This window comes from Pseudophryne corroboree, chromosome 3 (genome assembly GCF_028390025.1).
Source record: "Pseudophryne corroboree isolate aPseCor3 chromosome 3, aPseCor3.hap2, whole genome shotgun sequence".
Lineage (NCBI taxonomy): Eukaryota > Metazoa > Chordata > Amphibia > Anura > Myobatrachidae > Pseudophryne > Pseudophryne corroboree.
In genome coordinates, this window is record NC_086446.1 from 480,624,272 (window position 1) to 480,645,887 (window position 21,616).

The following is a 21,616-nucleotide window of genomic DNA, read 5'->3' on the forward strand; positions in this document are numbered from 1 at the left end:
GATCACAGGTAAAATGATGGCAATTTCAGCAATGTCCTTTACATCCATTGGGTCAAAGCTGGTCCATATAGATAGGTGGCTTGCATTGGCAGGCTTGGTAGTTTGGAACTCCTTTGATGGCACTGTGGAGATTCCAGCCCAGATTGCAGATATTTTATCTCCAAAGAAGTTTGCAAACTCGTTGCATCTTGCCTGGGAGAGTGTTTCAGAAGGCTGCAGGCATGCTGGCTTACAAAGCATCACCACTGTGCGAAAAAAGTTGAGCTGGCCTATTGTTTGCTGCCGTTATCTCATTTGACAGGAACTCTGATTTTTTTATGGCTGATTGTTGATTGATATTTCTCTGACGTCCTAGTGGATGCTGGGAACTCCGTAAGGACCATGGGGAATAGACGGGCTCCGCAGGAGACTGGGCACTCTAAAGAAAAGATTAGGTACTATCTGGTGTGCACTGGCTCCTCCCTCTATGCCCCTCCTCCAGACCTCAGTTAGAATCTGTGCCCGGCCAGAGCTGGGTGCTCCTAGTGGGCTCTCCTGAGCTTACTAGTAAAGAAAGTATTTATTAGGTTTTTTATTTTCAGTGAGCTTCTGCTGGCAACAGACTCACTGCTACGTGGGACTAAGGGGAGAGAAGCAAACCTACCTGCTTGCAGCTAGCTTGTGCTTCTTAGGCTACTGGACACCATTAGCACCAGAGGGTTCGAACACAGGCACCAGTCCTCGATCGTCCGTTCCCGGAGCCGCGCCGCCGTCCCCCTCGCAGAGCCAGAAGAACAGAAGCTTGAAGACGACGAAATCGGCGCCAGAAGACTCCTGTCTTCATTTAACGTAGCGCACAGCACCGCAGCTGTGCGCCATTGCTCCCAGCACACTTACACACTCCGGTCACTGTAGGGTGCAGGGCGCTGGGGGGCGCCCTGGGCAGCAATTGAAGTACCTTTTGGCAATAAAAATACATATATACAGTCTGGCACTGTATATATGTTAAAAAAAAACGCCATTTTTTCACACAGAAAGCGGGACAGAAGCCCGCCGCTGAGGGGGCGGGGCCTTCTTCCTCAGCACACCAGCGCCATTTTCTATTCACAGCTCCGCTGGAAAGAAGCTCCCCAGGCTCTCCCCTGCAGTATCCAGATACACAAAGGGTGAAAAGAGGGGGGGGGGGCACATAAATTTAGGCGCAAATTTGTATATACAGCAGCTACTGGGTAAACACTGAGTTGTAGTGTAATCCCTGGGTCATATAGCGCTGGGGTGTGTGCTGGCATACTCTCTCTCTGTCTATCCAAAGGGCCTTGTGGGGGAACTGTCTTCAAATAGAGCATCCCCTGTGTGTGTGGTGTGTCGGTACGCGTGTGTCGACATGTCTGAGGTAAAAGGCTCCCCTAAGGAGGAGATAGAGAAAATATGTGTGTGAGAGGGTGTCTCCGTCGACAACGCCGACACCTGTTTGGATATGTGTAAGTGCTGAGGTGAATTTATTGCACAAAAGATTAGAGAACAGACAGGAAATCTACCCATGTCTGTCCCTATGTCGCAGAGACCTTCAGAGTCTCACAATGATCACTATCCAAAATAATACACACTGATATCGACACGGAGTTTGACTCCAGTGTCGACTACGATAATGCAAAGTTACAGCCAAAATGGCTGAAAGGTATTCAATATATGATTATTGTAATAAAAGATGATTTGCATATCACTGATGACTCATTTGCCCCTGACACAAGGGTACACATGTTTAAGGGGAAGAAAGCTGAGGTAAATTTCCCTCCTCTCATGAGGAAAAAGGGCGGGAATCTCCAGACAAGAAACTGCAGCTTCCCACAAGGAATTCTCAGGCAGTATCCTTTCCCCACTAGGGCCAGGGTGTGATGGGAATCTTCCCCTAGGGTGTCATGTTTGCACAGAAGGTAGCACTAGCTATTCTCAGGTATCCTGCAGATAGCGTGCACATTCTAGTACGCTACTCAGACCGGCGATTGTGTCGGCATGGGTTTATAGCGCGGTGGCAGCGTGGACAGGTACCTTATCAGCAGAGATTGAGACCCTAGTATGTATATAGATATATATATGTATATATAGAGATATATATATTAAAGATGCTGTCTTAAGAGATATGTGTATATAAAACATGCCCAAAGAGACATGAGTATACTGGGTCCTGGAGTCAAAGCTATGTCGATTTCTGCTTGACGTGTCCTGTAGAATATGCACTGGACAGATGATGCCGACTTAAGAGGCATATGGAAGGCTGAGGATTGTGTGGAGAAGGGTTCTCGGACCTGGTCTCCGCAGCTTTAACTGGTAAATTCTAATATTTTGCCTTATATTCCTGCACAGCCTAGGAAAGCACAACATTATCAAATGCAGCCTTTCGAATAAAGAAACAAGAAAGTCCGAGGTGCGTCCTTTCTTGCCAGAAGCGGCGGCAGAGGAAAGAAGCTGCACAACACAGCTAGTTCCCAGGGACAGAAGTCCTCCCCGGCCTCTACAAAAATTCACCGCATGTCGCTGGGGCTCCACAGGCGGAGCTAGGCCCGGTGGGGGCACGCCTTCGTAAGTTCAGCCACAAGTGGGTTCACTCCCTGTTAGATCCCTGGGCGATCGATATTGTGTCTCAGGGATATAAGCTGGACTTTAAGAAGATGCCCCCTCACCGACGGCCTTGCCGGCTTCCCCCCACGAGAGGGAAACAGTGTTAACTGCAATTCACAAATTGTATCTTCAACAGGCGGTGGTCAAGGTTCCCCTCCTTCAACAAGGAGGGGGTTATTATTCGATCATGTTGTAGTCCCGTAACCTGACGGTTCGGTGGGACCCATAGTGAATTTAAAATCCCTGAACATATACCTGAAAAGGTTCAAGTTCACGTTGAAATCGCTAAGAGCGGTTATTGCAAGCCTGAAAGGTGACTCGGGACATAAAGGATGCATACCTTCAGATCCCCATTTATCCACCTCATCAGGCGTACCTCAGAATTACGGTACGGGATTGTCATTACCAATTTCAGAGGTTGCCGAATGTTCACCAAGGTAATGGCGGAAATGATGGTGCTCCTGCGGAAGCAAGGTGTCACTATTATCACGTACTTGGACGATCTCCTCATAAAAGCGAGATCAAGAGAGCAGTTGCTGAACAGCGTATCACTTTCTCTGGAAGTGTAACGGCAACACGGCTGGATTCTATATATTCCAAAGTCGCAGTGGGTTCTTACAGCTCATCTGCTTCTCCTAGGCATGATCCTAGACACAGACCAGAAAAGGGTTATCTCCCGATAGAGAGAGCTCAGGAGCTCGTGACACTGGTCAGGAATCTATTAAAACCAAAACAGGGGTCAGTGCATCACTGCACTCGAGTCCTGGGAAGGAGGGTGGCCTCATACGAGGCCATTCCCTTCGGCAGGTTCCATATGAGGTCCTTCCAATAGGACTTACTGGACAAATGGTCCGGATCACATCTTCAGATGCATCTTCAGGGCCAGGGTGTCTCTTCTGTGGTGGCTGCAGAGTGCTCATCTTCTCGAGGGCCGCAGGTTCGGCATACAGGACTGGGTCCTGGTGACCACGGATGCAAGCCTCCGCGGATGGGGGGCAGTCACTAAGGGAAGAAACTTCCAAGGGCTGTGGTCAAGTCAGGAGACTTGTCTGCACATAAATATACTGGAACTAAGAGCCATATACAACGCCCTGAGTCAAGCGGAGCCCCTGCTTCGAAACCAACCAGTGCTGATTCAGTCAGACAACATCACGGCGGTCGCCCATGTAAACCGCCAGGGCGGCACAAGAAGCAGGGTGGCAATGGCGGAAGCCACAAAGATTCTTCGTTGGGCGGAGAATCACGTGCAAGCACTGTCTGCAGTTTTCATTCCGGGAGTGGACAACTGGGAAGCAGATTTCCTCAGCAGACACGACCTCCACCCGGGAGAGTGGGGACTTCATCAAGAAGTCTTCACACACATTGCAAAACGATGGGAACTGCCACAGGTGAACATGATGGCGTCCCGCCTCAACAAAAAGCTAAAAAGATATTGCGCCAGGTCAAGGGACCCTCAGGCGATAGCTGTGGACGCGCTAGTGACACCGTGGGTGTTCCAGTCGGTATATGTGTTTCCTCCTCTTCCTCTCATACCAAAGGTGCTGAGAATTGTAAGAAAAAGAGGAGTGAGAACAATACTCATTGTTCCGGATTGGCCAAGAAGGACTTGGTACCCGGAACTGCAAGAAATGCGCACAGAGGACCCATAGCCTCTGCCTCTCAGACAGGACCTGCTGCAACAAGGGCCCTGTCTGTTCCAAGACTTACCGCGGCTGCGTTTGACGGCATGGCGGTTGAACGCCGGATCCTAGCGGTAAAAGGCATTCCGGATGAAGTTATTCCTACGCTGATAAAGGCTAGGAAGGACGTGACAGCAAAGCATTATCACCGTATATGGCGAAAATATGTTGCTTGGTGTGAGGCCAGGACGGCCCCTACAAAGGAATTCCAGCTGGGTCGATTCCTGCACTTTCTACAGTCAGGAGTGTCTATGGGCCTAAAATTAGGGTCCATAAGGGTCCAGATTTCGGGCCTATCCATTTTCTTTCAAAAAGAACTGGCTTCACTGCCTGAGGTTCAGACGTTTGTTAAGGGAGTGCTGCATATTCAGCCCCCTTTTGTGCCACCAGTGGCACCTTGGGATCTTAACGTTGTGTTGGATTTCCTGAAATCCCACTGGTTTGAGCCACTTAAGACCGTGGAACTAAAGTATCTCACGTGGAAAGTGGTCATGCTGTTGGCCTTAGCATCGGCTAGGCGTGTGTCAGAATTGGCGGCTTTTTCATGTAAAAGCCCCTATCTGGTTTTCCATATGGACAGGGCAGAATTGCGGACTCGTCCCCAATTTCTCCCAAAGGTGGTATCATCGTTTCATTTGAACCAACCTATTGTGGTGCCTGCGGCTACTCGGGACTTGGAGGACTCCAAGTTGCTGGACGTAGTCAGGGCTTTGACAATATATGTTTCGAGAACGGCTGGAGTCAGGAAGACTGACTCGCTGTTTATCCTGCATGCACCCAACAAGCTGGGTGCTCCTGCTTCAAAGCAAACTATTGCTCGCTGGATCTGTAGCACGATTCAGCTGGCTCATTCTGCGGCTGGATGGCCGCATCCAAAATCAGTAAAAGCCCATTCCACAAGGAAGGTGGGCTCTTCTTGGGCGGCTGCCCGAGGGGTCTCGGCTTTACAGCTTTGCCAAGCGGCTACTTGGTCGGGTTCAAACACCTTTGCTAAGTTCTACAAGTTTGATACCCTGGCTGAGGAGGACCTTGTGTTTGCTCATTCGGTGCTGCAGAGTCATCCGCACTCTCCCGCCCATTTGGGAGCTTTGGTATAATCCCCATGGTCCTTACGGAGTTCCCAGCATCCACTAGGACGTCAGAGAAATAAGAATTTACTCACCGGTAATTCTATTTCTCGTAGTCCGTAGTGGATGCTGGGCGCCCGTCCCAAGTGCGGACTTTCTGCAATACGTGTATATAGTTATTGCTTAAATAAGGGTTATTGTTATGAGCCATCCGTTGAGTGAGGCTCAGTTGTTGTTCATACTGTTAATTGGGTAAGGTTATCACAAGTTGTACGGTGTGATTGGTGTGGATGGTATGAGTCTTACCCTGGATTCCAAAAATCCTTTCCTTGTAATGTCAGCTCTTCCGGGCACAGTTTCCCTAACTGAGGTCTGGAGGAGGGGCATAGAGGGAGGAGCCAGTGCACACCAGATAGTACCTAATCTTTTCTTTAGAGTGCCCAGTCTCCTGCGGAGTCCGTCTATTCCCCATGGTCCTTACGGAGTTCCTAGCATCCACTACGGACTACGAGAAATAGAATTACCGGTGAGTAAATTCTTATTTTTTCATTATACTTTTTTAGTTTTAGCTTGTTCTCCACCAGGTTAGTCTTCCTCCGTCGTCTTTCCAGTCTACGCCCCCTTTTCTTGAGCTCATTAACACTGTTGTCAAACCAGGAAGCTTGACGGTGTGGTTTACAAGGTTGTATACGCACAGGGGCGATAATATCAATTGCAGCCGTCACATTCCTAATAACTGCACATTCTTGCTGCGACTCTCTCGTTCCATCACATTTAAAAGGTGCTCCATCGGATTGAAATTTGATGACTGTGGAGTTCAATAAAGTATACCGAACTTATTGTTTTGGTGTTTTTATGCTCAGCATTCTCTTTTAAACTCTAGATTAATATTTGTGACAATACTAGATAACCAGCAGTTTCTTATATATTCAAGTTAGTCAGTCTGGCACCAACAATCATTACACGTTTAAAGTCACATTTCAAGTATTGTCCTGAAGAAGGGATACTTGACCCTGAAACATTGATGACCTTTTGAATACATGTTTGTTCACTTTATTGCAAGTCTCTGAGTGCCGCCTATCTATCTATCTACCTATCTATATATATATATATATATATATATACCTATAGAAATCCAATTCAATTACCCCCTTTTTTTTCGTGGACGTTTTTGTGTAAAAACACAGGGATCCTGGAACTTATACCAGATCCATGTGTTTATTGCGATCGCAGCTGCGAAAAAAAACGTGAGTTATCAGGGATTTTGTTTCTCCTACCTTCAGCAGGTGAAACAATATCCCCAATAGTGCCGGCTATCGGGGGTAATTGAGTTCCCCATTGGGGATCAATTAACTGCGGCAAATTGAATTCCCCCTCTAGTGTACCCTCAGCCTACTGTATGAGCCTATTGTGATTTATTTTAGTATTGCTACTCTTCCCTGCTCTGGAGGCTCCACTTTATCTATCCCTTGTGCTGTTTGTTTCCCCAGTAACGAGGAATCGTGTTGTAATGAGAGTTTACACATTTTTGTTTTCCACATAAAAGGGGGAACATTCCTTTTCCAGAGCAATTCATTTGTTGGCAGCCTGTTCTCGCATCCCATAATCCCCTACTTCGTACAGCTGGAAGAATTAGTGATGGCTTCCCTAACCAGGCCCATATGGTCTCCTGGTTATTCTGTGTGCCCTTAACTCTTTCCCCAAGCAGAGGGAATAAAATGTTACGCTTAACTGCCTAATATTGCATTGCGTGGGCGGCTGTTCTTCAAGTCTCATCACTGCAATCTGTCCAGCTCCCATCTAACCTTTTTCCTAAAGAAAATAACAAATGTTCCACAGCAGAATATCAAATGCAGCATAATCGTTATGTTATTTGAAAAATCCAACTCTGTTCCCGCAGCCGGAAGCTTGAAAGCCTAGAAAAAGTCTTTTAGAAGAGTCAGCCCCACCTGGACTCGCTGAAAGGTCCAGAGAAAGTGCAGCTCTGGGAGACACAATACCTTCAAAGCCTCTCAGTAAATTGAACTTCTAAGAAGAGTGTCAGGTCACGAGGTTGTTTCATTCATAGGCAGCTTATCTCTGATCACCATTAAATCATTTTACTAAATATTGCCTTTTTCTCAGCTTGTACATTCAGGATCACCCATTTTCATTTCCAGACTTTACATGTCTTTCAAAAATTGTCAGCTGCATATTGATAGGAGAGCAGTAGGTACAGCCATTTATCTGAAAATTATTTTCCAGCACCAGTATTATGTGGCTTACATTTGCCTTAGTTTTTGTCTTTAGAAATCTGTAACGTCAACAAATAGACCAATCTTGTCACTCAAGCCAAGTGCAGAATAACAGAATACATTTCCAATATGATTATGCACGTGGGTGGCTATATTGTACAGATCCATATTCTCCAGCATCATGTTCACTATAGGTAAAAGATAGGTAGCTGTTTGAAATCTTCCAGTCACAACTCTTTATGTGGATAAGAGAGCGTCCTGCGTTGTTTTTATTAAATGATTTTCAGAAACTATTATTATTGACAAATTTTCATGTAACCTAAGCTGTATTACGAGAAAAACATTTTATTAACTTTTTACTCTCCTTCACTAAAGTAAATACTATCCATGAGTATGAAGTGTTTTTTGTTTGTTTGTTTTTTTTGTTTTGTTTTGGGGGGGGGTATTTTTTACATTAGCTTCTAAAAATAAAAATATTTTGAAGATTTTTTTTCTTTATTGCCTGTAATCACAGTGCACCTCTTAAAAAAGAGATTCCGGGAAGGTTTAACAAGAGCGGATAATGGACTAAATGTAATAGGCTGCAAGAAGCAGGAAGTGCTAGATTTCGTGAGAGTCTGGCTTGATTTTTAAAGCGGCAATCATTTTACTTGGCAAAACTAGTTGGTTTTGCCATGTACATAATTGCCAATTTAAAGATCGGGTCAGACTCGCACGGATTCCTGCACTTCCTACTTCTCGCAGGCTATTACATTTAGCGCCGGGTATTTGAGAGATTAATATGTGCCTATAGCTAGAGGAATGTTGCAGTAATCATTGTGGTAATGGACAAGGTCATACATAAATGCATGACAATGGGAGGACAGGTTGTGTTACAGCAATGTCTTCAGGCAAAAGTCCCAGTTCCTGTTGTGTCCAGGCTGCAGAGCCTTCCACCAGAAGCTGGCTTTTTCCACTGCACAGCTATCGTCACTGTCACACTATAGCTCTTTTATAAGCATTTATTCCAGACATAGCCATGTTTACAGAGCATTGTATTGAGGACATCCCTGGCAGGAATATGGTTTGCTGCTGGCACCCGAATGCTGACATATACCATAAGGCGCACACAGGGTACATATCCCATGCCAGACCACTGGAATGTATGCAAACAGTACATGGGTAAGATGCCAGCTGAATCGGCTTGCTGCCACATGTGCATGGAAAGTCTGAGGCATCTTCACAAATAAACTTTTATGTCTTTCAGAAGAGCAATGACAACGTCAGGTGCTCTCATACAACAATACAAGAGCTTCAGTCCACATAGTAATGGTGGAAATGTAGAAACCCTGCTTATTATTTTATACCCTGTAGACTGAATTTGAGACACGTTACGCAATGTTACAGCCACAATAATCTTAATGTGTATATGATGATAATATGGTCTTTCTCTTGGAACACCTTCCAGTCTAGTCTTGGTTGTCTTCTCTATTGCTTGCTGGCTATGTTATTTATACGCTAAAAAAGAGGCGGCTAAGAGGAGATATTATAAATATTATTAATATCTTCAAATATGTAAAGGGACATCACAAAGAGTTATCAGAGGAATTATTTATTAAAAGAACACAGTTTAGGACACGTGGGCAGTCGCTGTGACTGGAGGAGAGAAAGTTCAGAACGCAACGGAGGAAAGGGTTCTTCACTGTTAGGGCAATCAGGATGTGGAATTCCCTGCCAGGGAAAGTGGTAATGGCGGACTCTGTAAATGGATTTAAAAAAGGAATGGATACATTTCTGAATGAAAAAGCTATCCAAGGTTATAATACTTAAAATATCAACGTGGTTAATCCGGGGGTAACATGAGTTATAGTAGCTATCTAGTCATAAAACATTATTTAGCAAGTATGTAGAATCATCACAACTTAAAACAGGTTGAACACGATGGGCAATTTGCCTCTATTCAACCTCAAATACTATGTTACTATATGGCATACCTGTTAGTAAAATAAACTTAGTTCTCTGCTATTGGTGGGTGTAGTACGGTATGCCGGCGCTCGGGCTCCCGGCGACCAACATACCGGCTCCGGGAGCCTGACCGCCGGCATACCAACAGGGTGGCGAGCGCAAAGGAGCCCCTTGCGGGCACGGTGGCGCGCTACGCGTGCCACACTATTTTATTCTCCCTATAGGGGAGTCGTGGACCCCCATGAGGGAGAATAGTTGTCGATATGCCGGGTGTCGGGATTCCGGCGCCGGTATACTGTGCGCCGGGATCCCGACATTCGGCATACAGAAGACCACCCCTATTGGTAAATGCCAGAATTTCCCAAAAGTCTGACATGTCCAAATTCTTGTTCTTTTAGGTGGTGTGTGAGCTCCAGGCAACTGTAGCTGCCATACGAGAAGAAAGCAACAGTCAGCAGCTTATAATGGAGAAGAGACTACAGGATGCAGCTCAGAACTATGATCATGACAAGCGACAACTAATTAAAGAAAACGAGAAGGTACTAAAGGTAATAACACATGAGACCCTTAATTAAGAAGTGGGCATCTGTATAACAAACATAGCTGGTTATTTGCCAACAGTTTAAAAGTAACTGTGAAAAAAAATGAATGCTTTCCAAAATGTGTTTATATGACGTTACATGGTGCCAGGCATGGCTGTGGTCTATTGTGAAACCCCCTGGAATTCCCTGATATGTTCACTTTACATAAGCACAGAAGTTGTACATGGTCTGGGAGTATTGGTACTCCAACCTTGGTATGAAACTGGGTTTTAAGAAGCGGTTGCCAACAAACAAAATGAGCTGAACTGGTTTATTAACTGCAAAATATAGGGGGAAATATGAATCCAGGGGCATTAACAAATCCTCTACCGACGTTTTACTGCCCAGCAATAACCTGACCACAGAACAAGCTGATATTTACACTTACTGGTGCTACAAGTGTAAGCATACACAACCGTTCGAACATGGAAATCAATTTTATTAACGGGGAGCGAAGAATTAAACGTAAATGGAAAACATTTACCAAAGTATAAAGATGTATTAATTATACACACAGTAAGAGATGTGACCTAATTAGCTGGTTCAGAATGAGTAGGCAGGTGAAATTGGGTATGAATGTTTACAGTAAATAAAGTATGTCTGTAGCTTGTGGAATGGAAACTAATACTATTTCTACATTATGTTGCACATTCCTTGCTACATGTTCTTCCCGTTTTGCTTGTAATTGTAATACTGTTGGTCTTAGATGCAGAGTGTAAGGTCTTTTAGAAGTGATTCTTTGTCCAGTACCCCACTAAACTGTCAAATGAATAGACTGTAGCAGTAGAATCATGTATTACAAAGGACATGGACTGCACGTAGCATGTCCTGCACAACATTACATTGCAAGCTATACAGTGTTGGTGAATTCTGTGTGTTGGTTCTAAATCGTTTTTTGCTGTATCAATTTGTGTTAGTAAATGAAGGTGATAAATTGTCACTGAACTCTCCAGCTCAGTCATATCATGCACACATTGCTGGGCGTGTGCTACTCTTTGTATATAATGGCTGTACACTGTGTGTTGTTTTGTTAAATTAATGGATCGGGTGCCAACTTCAACATGACTGTAAAGATCTGTGGAAATATCCATTCCATCTTGCAAATCCCATTCAGTGCGTCCGTCTGCAGGGAAATATTTTAAAGGCCGGCAAATGTCTTTCAACTTGTTTATAAGAGAAAGCATTTGTGAAATGTACCTCCAGGGTTTTCCGGGAAACAAATCTGTGCAATTAAATACAGGCATCTGCAGTCATCTATCGTAACCTCCACAGAGCATAGAAGAGGGTATCTGTGACACAGCAAGATTCTTCCAACATGACATGCCACATTTCTACAGACCGACTCAACACATCCGTCGTGATGGCTAGCAGATAACTTCCACTGACATGTCCTATAGTCTTGTCCCTGACATTGTGTTTGTTCATCAGACTGAAAGGTTCTGTGCTCATTTCCTGACAAGATGGCTTGAGGATGCAACATTGGGGCTTTAATGTCAGTCCCTAAAAACTGCACTTTTCATGCCACAAATTAAATCCTAAATATTTAATACTTAATACCTCCAACGGTTAACTGAAAACTGATTGGTTACTACAACCTAAAAGATTTCTAAAAATAAAAACCTTTCTTTGGTAACAAAGGGGCAATACAATGTTTTAGAGGGTAATATATTTTGCGCAAAGACATGATAGAACGAGTGACATGTACTAAGGCACTGAGGGATAAACAATGGTAGTGGATGCCTGGAACTTTATTCCAGCAGCGATAATTTGGTTTAAAGCTAGTGTGTTATATGGGAGGTGTAGTGTAGTGAATTGTCCTCTGCTTTACTTATTGTCATACTGGTCGTTGAGTCATCCTAGGAAGCGGAAACCGTTGGCTATAACTGAGAGTAACCATTGTGAAAATGTGTGATATCTTCTGAAACAATTTCATGAAGCAAACCTCCCAGGTATCCCAATCCCACCATGTGTCCCCTATCCATTGCACCGTGATAACAGTTTGCCATGTAAGCGTATTTTTTAAAAACCTGGCGTATGTCAGAAGCCAGTCAACCTGTCAGTATGATTTTGGCCACGAGACTGGAGCAGAAAGAGAAAAATACATACAGACTCCACACATAAAGTGGCGATGGTCAAACTAGCACCCATGGTCCCAGCCCTGCCAGGTGATATGTACTACAAATTGTGTTTCCCTTGGCTGTTTCTTGCATACTGCTGGATGACTTGAACTGGTGTACATGATAGAGATACAGTGTGTATATATATATATATATATATATATATATGTACACTGCTCAAAAAAATAAAGGGAACACTAAAATAACACATCCTAGATCAATGGAAATCAAATTTATTAACCCATGGAGGTCTGGATTTGGAGTCACTCAAAATTAAAGTGGAAAAACACACTACAGGCTGATCCATCTTTGATATAATGTCCTTAAAACAAGTCAAAATGAGGCTCAGTAGTGTGTGTGGCCTCCACGTGCCTGTATGACTTCCCTACAATGCCTGGGCATGCTCCTGATGAGGTGGCGGATGGTCTCCTGAGGGATCTCCTCCCAGACCTGGACTAAAGCATCTGCCAACTCCTGGACAGTCTGTGGTGCAACGTGGCGTTGGTGGATGGAGCGAGACATGATGTCCCAGATGTGCTCAATTCGATTCAGGTCTGGGGAACGGGCGGGCCAGTCCATACCGTCAATGCCTTCGTCTTGCAGGAACTGCTGACACACTCCAGCCACATGAGGTCTAGCATTGTCTTGCATTAGGAGGAACCCAGGGCCAACCGCACCAGCATATGGTCTCACAAGGGGTCTGAGGATCTCATTTCGGTACCTAATGGCAGTCAGGCTACCTCTGGCGAGCACATGGAGGGCTGTGCAGCCCCCCAAAGAAATGCCACCCCACACCATTACTGACCCACTGCCAAACCGGTCATGCTGGAGGATGTTGCAGGCAGCAGAACGTTCTCCTTGGCGTCTCCAGACTCTGTCACGTCTGTCACATGTGCTCAGTGAGAACCTGCTTTCATCTGTGAAGAGCACAGGGCGCCAGTGGCGAATTTGCCAATCTTGGTGTTCTCTGGCAAATGCCAAACGTCCTGCACGGTGTTGGGCTGTAAGCACAACCCCCACCTGTGTACGTCGGGCCCTCATACCACCCTCATGGAGTCTGTTTCTGATCGTTTTAGTAGACACATGCACATTTGTGGCTTGCTGGAGGACATTTTGCAGGGCTCTGGCAGTGCTCCTCCTGTTCCTCCTTGCACAAAGGCAGAGATAGCGGTCCTGCTGCTGGGTTGTTGCCCTCCTACGGCCTCCTCCACGTCTCCTGATGTACTGGCCTGTCTCCTGGTAGCGCCTCCATGCTCTGGACACTACGCTGACAGACACAGCAAACCTTCTTGCCACAGCTCGCATTGATGTGCCCTCCTGGATGAGCTGCACTACCTGAGCCACTTGTGTGGGTTGTAGACTCCGTCTCATGCTACCACTAGAGTGAAAGCACCGCCAGCTTTCAAAAGTGACCAAAACATCAGCCAGAAAGCATAGGAGCTGAGAAGTGGTCTGTGGTCACCACCTGCAGAACAACTCCTTTATTGGGGGTGTCTTGCTAATTGCCTATAATTCTCACCTGCTGTCTATTCCATTTGCACAACAGCATGTGAAATTGATTGTCAATCAGTGTTGCTTCCTAAGTGGACAGTTTGATTTCACAGAAGTATGATTGACTTGGAGTTACATCGTGTTGTTTAAGTGTTCCCTTTATTTTTTTGAGCAGTGTATATATATATATATATATATATATATATATATATATATATATACATAATGAGGACATGCTCAATGGTTTTTAGATCCGGTAATATTTGTCTGTTTAATTGTAGATGTCTGTGCAGCTCCTTCCAATACTGTGAAAAATCTAACAATACATATAATATGCCTTATGTGATAAAATATGTATATACTACTAAAAGGATCGGGAAAGAGATCCTATTAACTATTCTCCATATATCTTATTGCTAAACAACTACAGCCTGTACCTTACAACCATATACCTCATAATTCAGGCAATACATTATTATTATTATTATTATTATTATTATTATTATTATTATTATTATAAAAAAACATGTGTAAATATATAAAAAAAATCTCATCACCAACCTATAAACTTAATTAGAAATGCAACCTGTCCAGCACAAATATATATATACGTATATATATGTCTCCATCAGCGTCAGCACTCCCATCTCATATGAACACATGCTATGGTGCCTGCAAATAACCATACAGTAAATACCAGAATGGCGGCATTCTCCGGATTTTTTAAAGAAAGACTTCACATATGATCCATGCTTTCAGCGTTTCAGGTTTATTTCAACCCGTCATCAGGATATAAAGTTCAAACAGAACTTAAATAAGCCCTCTGTGATCAAGACACTGGTCATCCACATGCTTCGTCAGCGACACCAACATGCCTTTTGGTCACTTTATGTGTACATATATACACACACACACACACACACACACACACACACACACACACACACGAGGACTGATTGAAAAGTATTGACTGTTATTTTTATTCAGAATCAGATGACTCCACAGGACCTGAACTTTTTTTCTTTTTCAAAGTAACATCATTCACATTCAATAATTGTTTTGCTGCGTTTCAACAATAATTCAAAGACGTGCAGTAGACTATTTTGTGACATCACTCTTGAGGTATGTATATATGGTGAGATATTGACTATCTTCGATTTTTACTTTGCGATTTCCCAATTTTGACTATACTATGTACTATATTGTACACTATATAGTCAAGATTGACTGCACAGTCTATCTTTCCTTGCGATATCGACCCCGCGGAAATGCGTATCGGTATCGCAGCTGGCTAAACACAGTGCGATTTGCATTATCTTTCCCTGTGATTTTGACTAAATAGTCAAAATCGAAAGGATAAATCTCACTGTGTGTATTATTATTATTATTATTATTATTATCCTTTATTTATATGGCGCCACAAGGGTTCCGCAGCGCCCAATTACAGAGTACATATGCACATAATCAAAACAGGAAAACAGTGACTTACAGTTGAAGACAATATAGGACAAGTACAGGGCAACTAAGCATAACTACACCAGTAAACGACATAGAGATAAGTTCCAGGTGGCCAAAAACTGCGGGATCTGGGCAGTTGAGGATTATTAAAGTAAGAAAAGTATAAGCACATGAGGGAAGAGGGCCCTACTCGTGAGAGCTTACATTCTAAGGTGTACACACCTTTATGCTGGGTACACGCTAGTAGATATATCTGCAGATCAGTTGAACTGTAGATATATCTATGGATGGACCAGGCAGTGTATTGAGCATACACACTGCCCGATCCGTCGGTACTGACATCATGAACTGGGCGGGCATTTACATGCGCCCGCCTAGTTCAGCTGTCAATCACTGCAGGCTGGTGCAGCGTGTGTATGGGCGGTCGGCTGCAATGCACCAATATATCGGTAGATATATTGGTCATCGGCTGTGCTGCAGGGCCGTCTCGATATGTCTGTGAACTACGGCATTCACAGATCTATCATTCGTACACACTAGCCGAAGGATCCGCGATATATCGGCCGTTCAATAGAATCGGCCAGTGTGTACGCACCATTAGTGTTGCAGCTGTGGCATTTTTCACTTCATCATCTGTTGAGAATTTTTTCCGGGCAGTTGTTTTTCTCAGGGTTGGGAATAGCCAGAAATCACAGGGCGCTAAGGCCTGGCAATATAGAGGGGGTTCTAGTGCTGTCCAATTCCGGTCAGTGATGCCAATGCAACAGCAGCAACAAGAAATCGGGTATCCTCTCTGACAATTAAACCGTGTTCTTGCACGATTCATCTCGTCGTCGCATCTGCTCTTCTGTGAGATTTCTGGGTACCCACCAGGCACACATGTGATGCATTTTCAGTTCCTTTGTCACAATATGCTGAACCTGTTCGAATGAGATGCCAAGTGAAGCTGAAAGTTTGCGTAAAGTTAACCTGTCATCCGCAGCTTTGACAATGTTGACATCTGTAACTGCAGTGGATAGTCTCCCAGAACATTCTTCGTCAGTCACCCGCATATTACCATCTTTGAAGTGCTTCCACCACCGAAATACTGCAGCACGGCTAATTGTTTCTCCACCATATACTTGCCGTAACATTTTATGAGTTTCATTTCCGCTTTTTCCAAGTTTAACACAGAATACAATCACACATCTCTGACGTAATCTCACAGACATGTCTTCCTTATTTGCCATGACGAAACATACAAAGATTTTCCACTTGCTGTGACTAAACAAAGAAGATTATGGCAGTCCAACCGTATGTTAAGACACATCGATGTATGAGCTTCACAATAACCAGCACAGCATTGCTACGTCTCCTCTTTTTGGCGGTGGACAGCATGGGCACTCTAACCAGTCTGCAGGTACACAGCCCCCATACACAGCTCTTCTGTGGGATTGGAAAAAAGGTATACCAAGATATGATCGGGCGCTGAATGTATGGGAACCTTTGCTAAGCTGCAGCCAAAAGTAGAGGGCAGTCACTCCCACAATAACAAAGAATAAAACACATAGGAGGCTGCGCTCTTGATTAGATTAAACAATAATAGCTGATTTACAAATTAATACAGTTAAAAAAAAAATTAAAATAAAAATCACACATATATATATATATATATATATATATATATATATACACAACATCATATAACATGAATTTATGTACAATTTTTAAGAATGTGTATATTACCCTGATAATTTGAGTCAGGACGCGTATATGTGATGCGATACAAGGAATCCGTTCTGATATTGCCCTTTGTAGTGGAAAGAGTCCAATACAGCAAGAGTCCCTTGTATGTACTGTAGGAGAGTCCAAACGGTATTAGAATAGCGAGTGCACCGTTAGAGGGAATAGCAAATGTCCCATAATTGTTGGTGGGTTCCTATGCATTATGGTGTCTGTGGTGTATCGGGAGTCTCTCTGGGTCACTTCTGTTAGATAGGCAGATGACAAGGGCTGGTCCATCCCCAATAGGTAGATGGTCCTGATTCAGTGTCATCTGACGCATTTCGCTGCATATAACTTGCAGCTAAAATAAACAAAGAAGAAAACAAACAAACAAACTCTATCGGACTAAAATTATCAGATTATCAAAAATGTTGAAAAAAAGGGGACAATATTCTCCTATGTGCCCCAAATGCCCTAAGCGTCATATGCCCCCACAGCAGCGTGTTCCTCTACATGCCCCCCTGTGTGTCCCCATATACAACATTGCACTATATCACTGCACTATATCAATTCACTTCATCACTGCACTACATCACTATACTACATCCCCCTACACGCTGAACTACATCACTACACGCCCCTATACACTGCACTACATACCATATATGTTACACTGCATCACTACTCTACATCCCCTTATATGCTACACCACATCAGTGCACTACATGCCGGGATCATAGCCTGCTGAAAAAGACAGCACCAGCAGCTCGCTTCTGTAGCTTGCACGGTGCACCGCGCGCTAGTCGCATCACTGCATGGCAAAGAAGAGATTTTAAGACAGTAACCGGCATAGGAGAGATCCCAGGTGCTGGAGCTCACCCGCACAGCATTGGAGCCAGCTGCGGGCAGACAGGTGGGTCAGAGAAAAGGGTAAAAAAAACCCTGCTCCTCTGGTAACTCCTTGGCGACCCCACAAATCCTGCACCCGGGGCGCATGCCCCCCTAGTTGCGGCCCTGGTCAAGTTCGCAAACCAGCTCGATGAGGTTTCATTCGGGAGACTGTGCTTGGCTATTCCATGATTTGAAGCCTACCTTCTTGATCTTTTCCTCTATGGTAGTTCTGGCATAGCCTGGAGGTATGTTTTAAGTCATTTTGCTGTAGACTTAATTCATGACAAAACAGCCATAGTTCAGAGGGTACTGCATGCACTGCAAAATGCTGTGGTAGCCCTTTAGTTCAGGGTTCCAGCCATTCTGTGCAGGGTACTTACTTTGGATCCAGCAAAAGAGCCCCAGACCATCACACTTCCTCCTCCACATTTGACAGCGTCACAAAATTTCACCTACTTGATGGCATACAAAAACCCTGCCTGATGAACCAAAGATTTTACATTTTTATTCATCAGTTTATAAGACCTACAGTAGTCCATTGGTGTTGCTACATGGCTCAGAAAAAAATATTTTGTCATCTATTTGGCTTCTTACTGCCACTCAACCTGTCAAACATGCAGTTGAACTTGCCTGCATGCCATCTATCACGCAAGCTACTGACTCCCTGAAACTTATCTTCTGATTCTATTTTGGCTTTGGGTCTGTCAGACTTCTTCTGTCAGAGTTTCTTCCAGTTCCCAAGAGCCTTTTGACTCTACTGAATGGCACTTTAGCTTTCTTTGGAATTTCTTCAAGGGTTAGACCTATAGACACTTTCAATGGTTGTAATGGTCTGTCTTTCTTGGGTGGTATTCATGTGACCGCCGGTCAGCTGACCGACAGTCACATGACCTCCTCCACCAGCCTGATGGGTTACTATCCCGATGGTCGGCATGCCGACCAACAGGGACTATTTCCACTCGTGGGTGTCCACGACACCCATAGAGTGGGAATAGAACCCGTGGCGACCGCAGGTCGCCACCGGGCCCGCAGCGCGGCGAGCGCAGCGAGCCCGCAAGGGGCTTGCTGCACTCGCCCCTCCCCGCCGGGATCCCGACGTCGGTATGCTGCCGGGATCCCGGCGTCGGTAAGCTGACCGGCGGTCTCCTGACCGCCGGTCAGCAGTACTACACCCGTCTTTCTTATGCTTTTTTCTTGGCTTTTTAATATATAGCAATATACAGTACTACTTCCAACAGTGCAATATCGTCCAAATAATGCTTCAGGTGGTGTAATAACAGTCAGTTCCAATACTGCTTTTATACAGACAGAGGGTTTCTAATTAGCAGATTTTAGTGCTGGCAGGGACACTGTTTGGCTTTTTGTAGATGCAGTAGACAGATATCATTAATACGTGGACATGCTTTCATGTGATTCATAGTGGAGGTCTGTCCATTTTCAGCCACCTATACTGAACTTCAATCAACTTCCATTCAGTAATATGATTAATTTGTCCATTTAGTGGCTATCATGTGTTCCTTTACTACAACCAGCCTTAATGGCAGAGAACGCACTCTGTGACTGGTGCTAGAATATGTGGCGGAGTGTGTGCACATGTCTATGTATATAAATGGAATTTTCTTTATTAATAGAAAAAAGGCAGTATTATGTAGAAGGAAGCTTGAACGGCACGGTTTTATAAGGTTGATATGGTTAAATACTTTATTCTAAAGTGGGCAGTGCATTAATATAGAATCTAATATAAATAACTTCATTAGTTGAACTTCCGGTTTCGGGTAGATGGTGTGAGGCAGCAGATCCCGGAGCTCCGCCACAACCCTCTGACGGCCTCCATTTGTCCTACACGGCACCCCCCGCGCACCCGCGATGCTGATGGATCGCTTTGTGACACCCGTGGCCGTGGCCGGCGCGCAGCCGCAGCGCCAAGAAAAACGCAGCGCGGCGGGGACTATGGCCCCAGAGGTTGGCCCTGACCCAGTCTCCCCAGCACCAAAGAAGGTGGCAGCAGTGACGGTGCCTTCGTCGGAACGTACTGCCGACGCTCCGGTCTCATATGCCGACGTGGTGGACGCCATCCGGTCCACCATGACCCCCCTCCTCACCCAGGCAGTGTCTGACATTACACTGCAGCTGCAACTGCTGCAAAATCGAGTGTCCCACACTGAAAACCAATTGGGAGCTGCCATGCATAATGTGGAGGAATTACAGCAGGCTGTGAAGTCACTCTTTGGACTCGATATATAGGACTGTCATGTTATGTCTTTTGTTTGTCTTCCCCCCTCCTTTCCTCCCCCTCTTTCCTCACAACCCTCCCGAAACATTATCCTATGCCCTATTGCATTATTTAGGTGTTGAAAGCTATGGTACCACTTTGGCCCCATACCCCGTGCCATGCCCACGTTGACGCTTGGCTCGTGGAATGTAGGCGGGTTCAACTCACCAGCGAAACGTAGGAAGATTCTCATTTACCTCTACAAACAAAACGTTGACATAGCATTCCTACAAGAGTCCCATCTAGTTCCCGCTGAAGTAGCAAAATTAAACACGTTAGGCTCGACTGTCCTAGGGTCTAGTTCCTATAATTCTAAGGCCAGAGGTGTAATCATCCTAATCAAAAAGCATATTCCCTATGAAGATTTGACGACTCGTTCGGATACATCAGGTAGGACAGTGCTGCTGACCCTTAAGATTTACGGACAGCACCTGACACTTTGTAATGTATATGCACCATCAACCTATACCAAAAGATTTCTTCAATCACTTTTTGCCTTACTGACCCCACACCTTTCCTCCTCTGTCATACTGTGCGGAGACTTTAATCTGGTAACGTCCCTTTTATTAGATAGATCTTCCACCCCTTCTAAAGGCCTGACCCTCCCTAAACTGGGCATGCCTTTACTCGCAGATAGACTCTCATTGGTGGATGTTTGGGGGGGCCTCCATCCCACTGATAGGGAGTATACCTGCCTATCCTCAGCTCACCACACCCTGTCCCGAATTGATTACATATTCACATCCCACACCCTCTTTCCTAGCATAGTAGATGCTCTCATTGCTCCAATATCCCTCTCCGATCATGCCCTTGTGACGACCTCTATCCAAATCTCAGAGTGGCAGGATTCCCCCAGGCTGTGGAAATTCCCCTCCTACTTATCCAAGTGGTTGAAATTTCGAAATAGACTTGAAGCTGCCTGGGAAACATATGCCTCGGATAATGCATTACATGCAGATTCTGACCCCATGCTCTTCTGGTTATCTGCCAAATCGGTTCTGCGGGGGGAGATAATATCTTATGTGGCCAGTTCACTCAGAAAACACACTGAACACTACTTGGAGTTCCAGACAGCCCTGACCTCAGCCTTTCAGCAGTTCAAATCCACGCCAAATGATGTCACTAAACATAATTATCTCTTGGCAAAAACACACTTTGACGAATTCTTGTTGACACTTGGAGATAAATATATGTTCAATGTCAGTTATCGGTTTCACAAATTTGGAAACAAAACGGGTAAGTTGCTTTCTAACCTCCTGCGTGGCTCTCACCCTCCCCTAACCACACGACCACTGATAACAGACTCGGGCAGATTGACTGCCACTAATGCAGAAATCTCTGCAGTCATGCGCTCCTTTTACACAGATCTCTATTCCCCTACGGCTCCCCGTCCTGTCCCCCCCCCGGACTCCCTTGGAGATCCTGCTTCTCCTGATACTTGGGACTCCTTGCCGACACCTAAATTGTCTTCGGAGCTTAGTCTATCTTTGACATCCCCGATTACCCTGGAGGAGATCCGCCAGACTATTGGTCATTTCAAGCGAGACAAAGCTCCGGGTCCCGATGGTTTCTCTGCCGAT

At 44.9% G+C, this 21,616-nt stretch overlaps 1 protein-coding gene across 1 annotated transcript in view; it reads left to right on the forward strand.

Moving 5' to 3' along the window:
* Window positions 1–21,616, forward strand: part of CEP112 (centrosomal protein 112) — a 733,320-nt gene that overhangs the window by 641,529 nt on the left and 70,175 nt on the right. Inside the window, exon 24 of the mRNA XM_063960841.1 lies at window positions 9,921–10,070. Within this exon, the coding sequence (XP_063816911.1) occupies window positions 9,921–10,070 (150 nt within the window). The remainder of the gene's footprint in view (window positions 1–9,920; window positions 10,071–21,616) is intronic.